Source organism: Pelobates fuscus, chromosome 1 (genome assembly GCF_036172605.1).
Source record: "Pelobates fuscus isolate aPelFus1 chromosome 1, aPelFus1.pri, whole genome shotgun sequence".
NCBI classification, from domain to species: Eukaryota; Metazoa; Chordata; class Amphibia; order Anura; family Pelobatidae; genus Pelobates; species Pelobates fuscus.
In genome coordinates this window covers 234,608,918-234,624,638 of record NC_086317.1, presented here as the reverse complement: position 1 = coordinate 234,624,638, position 15,721 = coordinate 234,608,918, and the positions used below count along the sequence as shown (strand labels likewise).

The 15,721-nt window shown below is 35.7% G+C and overlaps 1 protein-coding gene across 3 annotated transcripts in view; it reads right to left on the bottom strand.

Moving 5' to 3' along the window:
• The window catches only part of TBX4 (T-box transcription factor 4), a 186,162-nt gene that overhangs the window by 118,862 nt on the left and 51,579 nt on the right, over nt 1-15,721 (bottom strand). For all 3 annotated transcript variants that reach the window (XM_063444510.1, XM_063444509.1, XM_063444511.1), the window contains exon 3: nt 593-687. In XM_063444510.1, coding sequence (XP_063300580.1) covers nt 593-687 — 95 coding nt within the window. The remainder of the gene's footprint in view (nt 1-592; nt 688-15,721) is intronic.

Genomic DNA, 15,721 nt, shown 5'->3' with positions numbered 1-15,721 from the left:
AAAATCATGGTTATCAGTAACTCCCCTTTTTCCTGCCCCTTCTGTTCACCTTGTGGGCCCATATTTATTGCTGTCCTTGTTTCCATATTATAGCCCTCATATCCATCTCATGACCCCACATGTCTTTCACATGACTTCTCCTCTCCATTGGATATATAACGATGTAGAAAGATCTTGAAGAAATTCTCCTTCATTGTTTCTTTTTTACCTTTATTGCCACAGAAATTACCTTTTCCTGGCCAATAACTAAAGAAGCCACCCAGGAGGCATGGCTCTCTAACCCATGGATAGCCAACCATTCACACAAATGGATAGCTTGGTAGGATCATCCAATGCATACATGGTCATGATAATTACAGAGAGATAACTAGTAGCTAGTTGTTATTACCAGTATTTTCCTAGTCTCCAAATAAAATAATTATCTTCTAACTAGTCCTCCTGGCTTGATTTAGAAATGTGAACTCCTAAAAAACTTCACAAGCTTCTTCGTAAATAATGAAAAAAAAATATCAACATATACATTCTAGTCTTGACTAATCAAAGCAAATGTCTTCAACAATTAGTAATAGAAGATAATAAAATATTTACAAACCTGCCGGCCTTGGTAATGATCATTTCTGTGCCAGCTTCGTGAAACTTCTTCCAAAGCTCCTTTTCATGAAGATACACTTTGATATTTTCTATTGTCTAAATTCAAAGGAAAATGCATATTAGGATTCCGCAATTTTATACCATAAATTGGCTACTAGTTACTTTAAATAAAAACACATGTGCCATTGCTGAGGTGTAGACATAACAAGAATGGATCTGCACATACGTTTCACAGAGCAAAATCACATTTTAAATAAATAAATAATCCCAATAACAACAAAAAACTACGTTATACAATGTACATGCAAGAAATGGGTACAACACAGAAATAATCAAATATATAATGCTATAAGTGAACAAGAGCCCTTTAGGTAGGGTAAAGGTAAAATTCATTTTGGGTTGCAGAAGCCAAATGGGATGAACCCACCACCACTTCATACAAAGACAAACAAAAGAAGAAAATGGGGAAAAGGAAGAAATGTTAATAATTTACTCCTCAGATAAAAATGTAGGGATTAATTTTGAATCTGCTTTGGTTGTGAGCGATCTGTGCACTCTGAGCTATGGCTTCTTACAAACTGTAGGAGAAGTTGGATCTGTGCATTAAATATGGAGTAAGTTCATGTAATCTTTAAAATTGAGGTTCTCTATTCAGAGCATTATGGTGGAAGAGGAGCTCTGTACCTTCCTATGAACTATACAGTGGTGTATCCTGGTTTTGTGCTGCCCTAGGCAGGACAAAACTCAGGCGACCCCCCTGCCCCCACGCCACCCCCACCCAACCTTTCCCCCCGCCCCGCATTCTAAATACACACACACATTCACTGACAGATACGCATACACTAGCTAACAGAAACACACACTAACAGACACACTCACACTCAGTAACAGACAAACACACTCACTAACAGACACACACTAACAGACACACACTCACTCACTAGCAGACACAAACTAGCATACACACACTCACTAACATACACACACACTCACAGGCAAACACACACACTAACAGACACACACAGTCAGACACACACACTAACAGACACACACAGTCAGACACACACACACACACACACTCACTAACAGACACACACACTCACAGGCAAACACACTAACAGAAACACACTAACAGACACACACTAACAGACACACACTCACTCACTAGCAGACACAAACTAGCATACACACACACACACACTAACAGACACACACAGTCAGACACACACACACTAACAGACACACACAGTCAGACACACACACACACACTCACTAACAGACACACACACTCACAGGCAAACACACTAACAGAAACACACCAACAGAAACACACTAACAGACACACACACTAACAGACACACACTAACAGACACACTAACAGACACAGACACACACTAACAGACACACACAGTCAGACACACACACACACACACACACACACACACTCACTAACAGACACACACACTCACAGGCAAACACACTAACAGAAACACACTAACAGACACACACTAACAGACACACACTCACTCACTAGCAGACACAAACTAGCATACACACACACACACTAACAGACACACACAGTCAGACACACACACACTAACAGACACACACAGTCAGACACACACACACACACTCACTAACAGACACACACACTCACAGGCAAACACACTAACAGAAACACACCAACAGAAACACACTAACAGACACACACACTAACAGACACACACTAACAGACACACTAACAGACACAGACACACACTAACAGACACACACTAACAGACACAGACACACACTAACAGACACACACACTAACAGACACTCACACACATTAACACATTTTTTAAAATTTATTTAAACACCCCCCCCCCAGCCTCCTTACCTTTGGGAATGCTGGGGGGGTGTCTCTTCCTCCCTGGTGGTCCAGTGGCTGCTGGGCGAGCGGTACTGGCTGGCGGGCGGGTGGGCGGCTGGCGAGGGAGCACTTCCTCTGAGCTGTCTGCTCAGCTCCCTCGCGCGCTGCAGAATGAGGCTGGGAGCCGGAATATGATGTCATATTCCGGCTCCCAGCCTCACTCTGCGGCGCGCGAAGGAGCTGAGCAGACAGCTCAGAGGAAGTGCTCCCTCGCCAGCCGCCCACCAGCGCCGCCCGATCGCCCAGCATGTCTGTTAGCCGCAAGGCTAACAAGACATTTGCCTTGGGCATTTGGGGGCGGCTTTTTTTGCCGCCCCCTGGAAAATGCCGCCCAAGGCAAATGCCTTGTTTGCCTCGCGGCTAATACGCCCCTGGAACTATACATATGCGATTTGAAGATGATTTATTTTGATTGTTGAATTATTGCGCAATCAAATAAATTACATGAAGCCCTACTTACCTTCCCAGAGCTCTTCATCTAAAAACGTAGTCTACTAGGGCTTTATTATTTGTATACTTTGTATCTCTGCAGATAGATTGTAAATGACCTCATCCCCTTTCCCTACACCAAGGATAGACAGTCTTTGGCACTCTAAATGTTGTTGACTACATCTCCCATAATGCTCTTACAGCCATCATGCTGGCAAAGCATTAAAGCAGATGTAAAGATAACAAACAGAAGATAGTGCGTAGGCGCTTCACTGAAATTTTGACAGTTCTGTATATGGTGAAAATATACAATAAATGGTGTAACCGGTACCCTAGTGCTTCCCTTATGCACCAGATTTACATAATACAATTAAAAGAAACATATACCAGTATATACACCTCCCCAATGTGATCACAGCAGAAATTTGTAATATTACCAATATAGGACCAATATGGGACTGGACTGTAATGCAAACAGCGTAGAACTGGATTTGGGTATAAACTAAAATAGAAAAAAAATAAAAGACAACAACATAGTGCAAACTGTATAATAAAAAATGTGTAATAGATAAGTGTGTGACTCTCACTCACATTCTCCAGAGCCGTGCCAGGCTCTGTAAAACAGGCTCAGGGGTGCCAATATTGGCTAACGATCCAGGTGATCCAGATAGATGAGACTCCAAAATTTAGATGCAAAATATATTTATTGTATAAAAATATATATAAAAAAAAGTATAGACACTAGTGGGCACTATGGGGGTGGAACCCAAAGCAGACAATAGTATATATATAGCAAAATTGGAGTTCCACTTACCCCTATCTTTTTTGTAGCCCAGAGTGTCAAAAATACACATAAAATAACAAATATAAATATGCAGAAGATTGAAGCAGACGCGTTTCGGCTAACAGCCTTCCTCCAGTGCACTGGAGGAAGGCTGTTAGCCGAAACGCGTCTGCTTCAATCTTCTGCATATTTTATACCCAAATCCAGTTCTACGCTGTTTGCATTACAGTCCAGTCCCGTATTGGTCCTATATTGGTAATATTACAAATTTCTGCTGTGATCACATTGGGGAGGTGTATATACTGGTATATGTTTATTTTAATTGTATTAAAGCAGATGTAGTCCACAACATGTGTAGGTTACCTACCCCTTTCCATACACTGTACAGAAGCATTTATACATCAATGTTCAAGGTTGCACTCTAACAGACAGACAGCCAGCCGGTGTGAGGGGGAATCTGAGTACACTAAGCACAAGGCAGGGCGGCCTGCAATGTCCAGTATTATACTTTGGGTTGGTGTAATGTATTCATAGAATGGTATTTATGTTTCCATCCAAATATTGCAGTCCTTCTTAGAAATACTTAGGGATAATATATATTTTCTAAAATTATTTATGTTAAAAAGAAACAAAATAAAATTGTGTATAAAATGTACTTTTTATGTCCTCCTAAATCACTAAATTACTGTTTCATCCTGTTTTATTTACAAGATGGCTATACGTCTCACATTGGAAATAAATGTTATGCTGTTTAATTTTGAAAGAATTTGGAGGGGTTACTCATACAAAACCATAGAACTTCAATTGTATTGTCACTTGACTGAAATGGGAATAGAAAAATGTTCTTAAAGCATATTTAAATGTACTAATATATTAGAAAGCATGGTTCATTCCACGTGGAAATCCTTGACAATATATGATGACATAATGTGCTATTAATCACAAAACATTAGTATTCAAAGAGAGCATACAGTTGCAAGAAAGAGTTTGTGAAGTCTTTTTAATTACCTGGAGTTCCGAGAAAACAAATATGTTTTTACCATCTGCTATCTAATAACATATAAAATTGCATTTCTTATAGCATGAACACTCTTTTCTGAAATTCTGAATATTGAACACAAACGTAATTGGATTGGGTTGATTTATCCATTGGAGTTGTGCTTTTAGTTCATTTGCAAATTGTATTTGCAAAATTCTATTTACCCAACAGCCATTTACCCAGAACATAATAAATACGCACCATGTAAGTAAGCAGCACCATAAGAAATGAATATAATCCAGACCTCTTAGTATAGTTTGACCAGGTGCAAACAAAACAGGGTAGTACTAGCGCTAATTTGCAAAGTGAAGAAAACGGATGAGCAGCTGTAACACCAAGTTCTTATCTTAAAAGTAGGTCTAGTGGTAGTGTGCTGGTGCAGCGCTAGAAGTTTATATAATTTTAACAGTTGTGAATATTACTGGTAACACTTGTGAATCAACTTAAAATGTGGGTATATACATGGTCAGTACTTTTTGGTATACAAAGAATGTCCTAAGTAGATATTCAATACACTTTGGAGAGCTAATAGTATATAGCTCAATTTGATAGCTTGTGGGGTCCGTGAAGGCGACCCTATCCCTTCTTTTTTGCTGGATATTATTTTCTTTAAATTCTGAAATGTTGAAACATATATATGGTGCAGTACCGTATGGTTCCAAATATGTATAAAAAAGAACAGGTGGGTACTTACAGACACAGAGCCATCCACATCGGCTCTGATCAAGGGTATATGTGGTTAAGGACCACACACCTTCTTTAAAAGAGCAGGAACAATGCCAGCAGTGTTATAAAAATATAAGTATATTTATTAGCATAAAACTATATATAACAATATAAAAAACTATGTATAGCAATATAAAAACACTGGATAGGCATATAAAAAGTCCAAATAGATAAAGACCGGTGTATTCCAAGCTTGGAATACACCGGTCTTTATCTATTTGGACTTTTTAAAAGAGCAGGACTCTTTAAAAGAGCAGGAACAATGCCAGCAGTGTTATAAAAATATAAGTATATTTATTAGCATAAAACTATATATAACAATATAAAAAACTATGTATAGCAATATAAAAACACTGGATAGGCATATAAAAAGTCCAAATAGATAAAGACCGGTGTATTCCAAGCTTGGAATACACCGGTCTTTATCTATTTGGACTTTTTATATGCCTATCCAGTGTTTTTATATTGCTATACATAGTTTTTTATATTGTTATATATAGTTTTATGCTAATAAATATACTTATATTTGTATAACACTGCTGGCATTGTTCCTGCTCTTTTAAAGAAGGTGTGTGGTCCTTAACCACATATACCCTTGATCAGAGCCGATGTGGATGGCTCTGTGTCTGTAAGTACCCACCTGTTCTTTTTTATACATATTTGGAACCATACGGTACTGCACCATATATATGTTTCAACATTTCAGAATTTAAAGAAAATAATATCCAGCAAAAAAGAAGGGATAGGGTCGCCTTCACGGACCCCACAAGCTATCAAATTGAGCTATATACTATTAGCTCTCCAAAGTGTATTGAATATCTACTTAGGACATTATTTGTATACCAAAAGGTACTGTCCATGTATATACCCACATTTTAAGTTGATTCCCAAGTGTTACCAGTAATATTCACAACTGTTAAAATTATATAAACTTCTAGCGCTGCACCAGCACACTACCAATAGTTTGACCAGGTGTTCACATCAAGTCTAAATTTAACCCTTTCAGTGACACAGCAGAGAGCTGTCCAGTTTCTAAAAAGGGAAGCATATTGTAGCAAATAAAACATTAAAAGATTTATGGGGTCCATGGAGTTCCCATCATTATCCCGAGCATAAAAAAAGAAAATGTTTAGCCTTTTCGACACAACTATACAATTCTTCTTCTAATTCTTCTAATATTTATTTTGATCTGGGCAGGTTTAAATAAACAGCTAGGTCCTGGCAAGAACAGGTTCTGACAGTAACCAAAATTTGTGTACAATGCACCTCAAGCACAAACCTGATCTAATCTCATTGATCGGAGCACCTGACTTTAATGAAATTTTGGATTAGTCGTTGGTCTAGAAGAGTGGTTCCTAAAACAGTCTTCAACAGTCCAGATTTTGTTAGTATCTCCAATGGAATAAAAAAGGGAAATGCATAAATCCTGGACTGTTGGTAGGCCATGAGGACTGGCTTGGGAACCACTGTTCTAGAGAATCACATACCATTTCCAATCTAGGCTGTTAATGTTCCAACATTGTAGTCAGTAACACAATGCAGAGTTTCAGACCAATAGTAAAATTTCAAGAGTTAAAGAGGAAAACAGGTCTGCAGCTCTATTTAAAATTCTAGACTTTCAAAAAAAAATTTAAAACCGTAAATGATCATACAATTGAGACAGTAAAAAATACAATATTAGTAATACCAATGGAATAATTATTTGTAGACATCAGTCACCAACAGCAAGAGTATTAGCCACATGACTAAATAGCCAGAGGATCTTCACCAAGGATTATAATAATACATCCTTTAATTTTTTTTTTACTGCATAGGGTAAGAAAAAAACAGGGGGAATGAAAGATTCAGACTGTAACACCCTTATACACAGGCAAAAAAAAATAAGAAAAGTGTGGTTTAACTTGTATTTTGCTACTAATAATAGTATGTAAGCCTATAACACATAATGCATAATTTAATTATTTTTATTACCATGTAATGTGTCCTTAGTGTAATGCATTATTTATTTATTTATTTATTGCATAGCGGAGATTTTAATATCCCGGAGATTCAGCAATCAGTGCAGCTGAAGCTCTTGTTATTAGTTTACTGGCTGACAACTAATTCAGAAATCATGGAAACTTGCATGGGTTAACAAATGCTTTCTAGCAACTATATACTGATTAATAAAAACATTAATATAAACAAACTATTTGCAATTGCGAATTGAAAAAAATAAAGACCTTTCCCTAGAGACGTATTGGCCAAATTTTCTCTTCCTTCTGAATTTATAAACTCGGTGAGAGCGTTCTATTGTGCACCTTTTAAAATTGGTAAGAGCAAAATAGGGGTGTTCATTGTCCCACATACCCAATGTTCTTGCCATTGAAGCCCTGTCAAAATTGATCAATAACTCAACTATAAAAGATGTAAACATTGGTCATGAGGGATATAAATTCAATGTATTTGCAAATGATGTTTTAAATACAATTACTTATCCAGAAACCTAAATGAAAGAGTTATAATGTACAATAAATACATATAGCAAATTATCCTTTTTCAAATTAAATATAGCTAAAACTCAAGCAATGGGAATCAGGATAAACAAGGTTTGATGTAAATGTTATAATTAAACATTGTATATGATTGGAGATCAGAATGAAAGATAATTTAAATTTTTGGGACTTAAGTTTACAAACTTTTTTTTTTAATTAGCTGAAAGAATATTTTTAAAAGAAACAAATGTAACTTTGCCAGATTTATTTTTTAATATTTATGGTTTAAAAAAAATATATATATAAATAAAATCAACTTAAAGATTATTTATCATTTAATAGGGGCATCTTTGATCCTTGCAAGGTGAAAATGGTTAAACCAGATAGCTTGAACAGGGTAGACTTAATTAACCAGATAACCTTAAATGGTATGCCTTGTACTCTAACTTAACTCCTTTTAATGCAATGAACAACTGTGTGTTGCTTTAACAAATTGATATCTATGCAAAAGTTTGCTATGAGTTAGACTACTTTTTTTAATTCTGCACCTTTTTCCATTTTAAAATGTACATGTGTTGTGTCTTGCAATCCAGAAAGAAAGAAAGACAAAATAACAATAAATAAAAAAAGATTCCTGAATCCATTGAAGATGGGATTCTTGAGTTGAATTTGTAAACTTGCCCAGAAATAAAATTTGAAGGCCTACCAGGGAATGGGATGGAGCTTGCATTAGATCATTCAATATGATAATATCAAAGTAATTTCTTCTGCCAATATTACAGTCAATATGGAAGGTAACCAAAATCACGTAATAGTGTAGCCTTCATTCAACCGTTTAATGCTTCAGTCATGAAAGCATCTAATATATAATTTGATACATATATTGTCTCATAAGTAAATATTCAGCTATAGGGTCATATTGAGACATTAGATTATTTTAAGTATTAAGACTCTGGTTTTCTTCTTTTAAACAATATGCATTAAATGCTATTCGTTCCAAGTCACAGTGGCTTAATCTACATTTGTTATGAAACAAAGCTATGGTGCAATATAAACAGCAAATATCCTTAGATTTAATGGTTGCTGGTTTGGACCTACGCGTCCACGATTGTTGCATCTGATGCTCTACTTGACGACCAATACAAATCTTATTCATAAAGATAAAAGCCTTAGATTTATGCATTCTGCAAAAAGTTACAAAAACAGCTAACCAGGTGTGAGGAACTGCGTAAAATTGTATGGTTGGAATGTTGCCAATGAAGTATATAAGCCAATTTTAATTTAAAATAAAAGATTCTTAGCTACAAAATGTTGCATGTATGTTACATAATTATTAGATTTTTTTGTAGATTTTAGCACAGCGTCTAAAGGTAAAATAGAAATGTCTACTTTACCCCAGCTATCTGCCAAAGAGCAAAATAAGGAAAATCGACTTATCATTTATTGGTTTAGATATCATCTATATATCTACTGTGCTTTAAGAGGTGAACACAACAAATTCTATCAGCAAATATGGAGCACTAGTAAAAGCAAAACTAAACAAAAAGACTTCCCACTGATTTCAGGCAATACAGTTCAGCCTCCATCTCCAAACAACATGTGTTTATTTTGGATGTAGTCCATAATGACATATTTTTATATGATATTTTATTGATTTTTCGGACGGGCGGGACAACATTTAAAATGTTAATCCAAAATTAAATCAAGGCCATAATTGGCAATAATCAAATATGCATTTGACCAACTGAACTATTTTAAAATAGTACGTTATATAATTAATTTTGGTTAAAGTTAGATCATTGGGTTTTCCTCAACAATTATTGTATTATTGTATTTGCACTTTTCCTATCAAATTCTATTTTTTAAAAGAACATATTCCATTTTTGTAAACAGTGGTATTTAAAGCAACAGCATATTTATATATATCCCTCACAAAAAATAAAATAAGATGTCTCTTGATAAAAAAAAGTGTCAAAAAAACGTTTTTTTTTTTTAAATTAGTGCTGAAAAACAATAACAAAAACAAAAATGTTTACAGTAGTAACAAGTGTTTATGTATTCTTTACTTTTTTAATTCAAATTAAATGCTAAATTTATGCTATTAATGTATGCTAGTATGTTGTTACCATGACAGGTAGATCTTTTAGCAAAATATAGGTCAGATCCCTACCAAAGTGCAAGGTTTTATGGGGTTCTTCTGGCTCACTCTTGCAGAAATACACATATAGAACTCGCAGACACTCACAGACATCAGGGCAGGCACGACCGCTAGGTTTATTAGACAGCCTGATGTGAGGAGAAGAGAAGCACACAGAGGGCTGGGGGGGTGAGAGGCACACAGAGGACTGCTGGGTGGGAGGCACACAGAGGGCTGCGGTGGAGGAGAGCCACACAGAGGCTCTCATTGGATCCTGACCAGAGTATACGATTTCATGAACAGATAAAGGCCCTAGTAAAAAAATAACATATGTCATATACATAAAATATATATGCTACTGTGTCCAGCACTCTCTCCATCCCATGATAGTTACCAGCATGCACCAGAACCATGATTCCTGATTGTCTGCACATATTGCGTATAGTGAATACCTTTATATTGTCACATGACTATAGCTTAGCTTGTTAAATGTAAAGTCCTTAGGGCTTGTTTGAAATGGAGTCTTATCTGTTGCTGTTTTTCAAAGCTAGGTATATAGATGCCAGATGCCTAATGATCAGAATGTAATTCATTGTCACGACAAACTATAAATTAAAGATAAAATGTTACCCTTTGTACCTTTATGTTCCTATAAGATCTATCTACTTTGGATAAGCATGAGTTTAATAGTCATTTTATAGCAAAGTCACTTGTTTTTAATTTCTTGAGAATCCCACACTGTTCTGTGTGCAATTCAGGAAAGAACAGATGACACACACGTGCTGCAAAAATCTAAAAAAAAAATTCTCTTATAAAATGATATATCAGCAGCTATTTCCGCTGTACGCAGTAGATGAGTTTAAAAAAGACAACTATTTATCAAGTTAAACATTTCCTGGGTCCATTTTTCATTGATACAATAGAAAACTACTTGCCAGTTGACATACAAGTCTGCAAGTAATATTGCCTTCTTCTAGATATTGTATTACCTGTTTACAAACAGTTCATTATTTAAAGGGCTACTCTAAACACCATGACCACTTCAGTGATATGAAGAAGTCATGGTGCCTGGAGTCTGCATGTGCGTAGTTTCAATTTGAAACACTGCAAATACAGAGTTTAACCTCTCAGCTGCCAGAGGTGTAACTTCACTTCTGGCAACGTCATTCACAAATTGGCTGAGAGCGGTCAGCTGACACTTTTATCCAATGAATATCAACCACCTCGGCTTCAGACTTCTACAGCTCTGCAGGAGTCAGAAGCGTTTAACTGGACCATTAGGGAGTATTAGAGCTCTGTGGGAACCCAGGTAAGGGGGCAAGACTTGCTAAACTTGCTAAACAGGGGACTCCTGACACCATAACCACTAAACCAGGCTGCAATGGTTATAATGTTTGGAGTAACCCTTTAATACAAATAAATAGTTTCCATACTACAATGCAACTAAATTGTATTTCTCAAAATTGGTTCCTTCCCTTTCCATCACCTAAGATTAAACGAAACACATACACAAACTGTTTTGCGATAATCAGTAAAAAAAAATTCTTTACTTTACAATATCTTAACTGGAAAAAAAATTTTGTAGAATGCGAATAAAATATACAGAAACAATACAATTAAACTTGTAAAGGGCATGTAAATAATTTAAAACAATTATATAATATATATAATTGCATACATAACAAAAATAATAAAAAAAGGAGATAGAAGACGAATGGTACTTTTCCAAGGTCTGAAAACAATTAAAATAAACATCATCACCTTACTATGAAAAGACAATTAAGAGCACATCGCAATCCTTGCTTTACTTGTTTGTTCCAAGACCTCTCTCATTATCATTGCAAACACCTGGTTTTCTAATCAAACAATCCCTATCCACTTGTAATGTGACACCTTTCATTTCAATCATAGCAAGACTCTGAGAAACCCAGGATGAAGATTAAGAAAACCTACTATGCCCTTTGGGAAACTTTTTAACATCTTCTCAATCTTTTCTTTCAAATGTTTTTCAAGCCAGCTTTCTGCTGTTTCTCTAATTATCTATTGCTATCCTGTGCCTTTTTAATTTATTCATCTAATTTTTGTATACACATTATTTCTTGTTATTTGCTAGAGGTTGTGTGAGAGACTTGTGCTACTAGATCAAATAGTCTATAAAGTGCTTGATCAGGAACAATGTCCTTGCTGTCCTTCCTCAGGGGGATCCAATATTTATGAAACGATAAAACAGATTAAAAAAAAAAAATAGTGTGGTACGTCTAATACGGAACAAGAAATAATAAAAGAAACTAATGCACTCACATGTATTAGAGCTATAGCTAGCTCTAGTATGAAAAGCGTACAGCGGTATGATCCCCGCTTATGGGATATGGTGCAGGCTTCTTCTTCCAAGGGTATGTTCCACACTCAAAATAAAAAGAGAGACGACCAATAGTGCTCACTGGATAAAATAGTATAAATAAAATAAATAAAAAAGGTACTCACAAGAGTGGAGCAGACAAACTGCTCCTTGACAACAGCGTTGGTGTATGATCCCCACCTCAGGATTACTTGGAGTCCAGAAAGATAAAATGCCAGGTAAAAATAATAAAAAATGTATAAGGTGTATTAAAAGATGATTGGCACAATAAAAAGTGACCAAAAAATCTTTAATAGAGTAAAATACACAATATAATTTTCCACAAACGCGTTTAGCCAACAAGGCTTTTTCAATATGGAATAAAAAATAATACCTGGCATGGTTACTTTAAATAAGAGTACAATTGTTTAAAATTGGCGCCAAATCTGAGGGCAGCCAATGAGAATACAGTAAATGATAAAAACAATAAAAACTTTTAAAACATATTTTATATAATGTAAATAATAAATATACATTGGATATAACTCATTGCTATGTTTAAAATACTAAAACGAGTATTATTCATCCTAATATTAATGTTTTTATGAGGTCACATGACTTTCGTGACACCGCAAGGGGATATGGGAAATGTAGTAGGACGGGTCGCATGCGCGCGATCCTGGGGACTAGTGGATACGTTGGCATGCATGATCCTGCGGCCGACGTAGGGACAGGGAAGTGAGAGGGTGCGCCCAACAGGTCAGTGCAACCAATGGGCGAGTAGGTGAGCGGATAGGGGGCGAGAAACAAGCCGCGATGGGCGGCAAGAATAAGTGTATTGGAAATAGGCGGCAGCACGATAAGGAGGCGTGTCGTCAATATGATTGACAGACATATGCCTCATAGAGCGAGGCACTAATATTAGGAAAAGAGGGAAAATAAACGAAGCAAAGTTTAACTATAACAATGAAAGGGTGGGTGAAAGTACTGAAGTAAAACTAGTATGAAAATATGTAAAATGGCATCAAAAGAACAATAAAAAGAACAATAAAAACAGGATCAATATTATTACAAAAAGTTAAATAAATCAAAATCAGCATTAAGACCACGGGGTATAAGGGTCTGAAGCCTATACACCCATTCCATTTCTGTTCTCCCAAGAATGTTTTTATTATCACCTCCTCTCCAGGGAGTAGTACATTTTTTTTATTCCCATACACTTTAACATTCTAGGATCTTTTTTGTGTTGAATAAAATGTTTGGATACTGAATGATTCAGATACCCATTTTTAATGTTTCTGCAATGTTCACTTAATCTTATTTTTAAGCACCTTGTGGTCATTCCAACATACTGGAGGCCACAGGGGCATTCAAGCTGATAAATAAAATTTTTCGTACTACAATTAATAAAGTCATTAACTTTATAAACCTTATTTGTCACATTGGAAGTGAAAGTAGTTATTTTAGATGGTACTGTAGGGTCGGTGGTTTTGCAGACTATACATGATTTACATTTACAAAAACCCTTAATTTGGGGGAACAAGGATAAAGATGGTTTCCTTTTAGTTTCTCTAGTAAAATTCTTTGTTAAAATTGATTTAAAATTAGGTGCTCCTCTAAAAACTATATTGGGATGTTCGGGTAAAATTTTGTTAAGGATATCGTCCTCTTTTAAAATGTGCCAATGTTTTCTTATTATCTTTTTTATATTTCCACTTTTATTGTTAAAATTAAAAATAATAGGCAGGGGCATAGATTCATCTGTTTTTTTTTGTTTTGTATGCTAAAAGTTCTTCTCTATCTTTCTGTTGAATGGTATTAATAATAATGGTAGAAAGAACTGACACATCACGAAACCAAAAAAATATGGGAATTCAGACACATGTCACTTTAATCATCAACCACTACAGTACCTAAACTTCAAACCAAGAAATCCCACACACTCACCACAAAAGATACGCACACACAGAGCCCCAATTAATCAATACCATGCCCCCCCAATCACATAATTCCATCGCCAACCAATACCGTCCACCCCAACATTACCGTAAGAACTCATACAGAACTTATCACACTACCCCCCAATCACCAACATATCCCAATAAACATCCCTCACCCAAACCACAAAGATCCAGATACATTATTGATCACAGAGAATATTCCAATTACTTCAAATCACCCACGATTCCAAATCACCAAAATAGGTACCAACTATTGTCACTTGACTCAGAATTTGATAACGAGGATCATTTTTTAGAAATCCGAACACATCCCAATACAACGGTCCAAACACCACACCCCTCACGATCTTAAAAAAGGATTTTAAGTTTAGAGGAAGAAGAAGTGGGAGAGTTGAACAAAAGAGAAAGGCTAGAAAGATAATGAACACACAAAATTACACTAGCTCTGGCATTTTTAACCTTTCACAAAAAGTTTTAAGTATTGCACAAATATCGGTTTTAAACAAAGGCTTGAAATTTGCCCCAACTAACTCTTTTAAATCTTTCGAAGTTTTCCTAGATGTAAATAAATTTGTACGCAAAGCCACACTAAAGAGATTTTTTTATAGACAAACCCGAAGAACCCCCTATTTTACCCTCCATTTCATCCCAACTAGACCATCAGGTGATCAACACTCAATTGAGAGAGAAATCTAAATTTTATCCTGCTCATTTTAAATCTGCTCCTTTAACCATGTTCGAAAAATTAGTTACAAAAGATATTGATAAAATAAAAAAATGATAAATGATTTACACAACCTCACACACGCAGAAAGAAATGCACTCAAAGAGCTCCAAGAAGATACTAGCATAGTAATCAAACCAGCAGATAAGGGCGGAGGGCTAGTTATTTTATCCAGTACTATGTACATAGAGGAGGCACACAGACAACTGCATGATATAGACGTATACACTAAACTTTTATCGGATCCAACAACCCAGATACAAGCTATTTTAACTCAATTTTTAAAATAAAGGTTTAGATTCAAAAATTTTAAAATAAAAAGGAATTTAATTTTTTAAACGTAAAGTTCCCTCAAATACCTGTTATATACTTTCTTCCGAAAATACATAAAAATGAAACCAAACCCCCAAGGAGACCAATTGTGTCTGGTATAGGTTCACTTCTCTGCAATCTCTCCCAATATATAGATACCCTTCTTCAACCCTCTGTCAAGCTAATGAAATCTTACCTTCAAGATTCTATGGTATTATTAAAGTTTTTAAGTAATTTTAAATAGAAAATCCAATTTTATATTAGTTACTTGTGATGTTCAATCTCTTTACACAA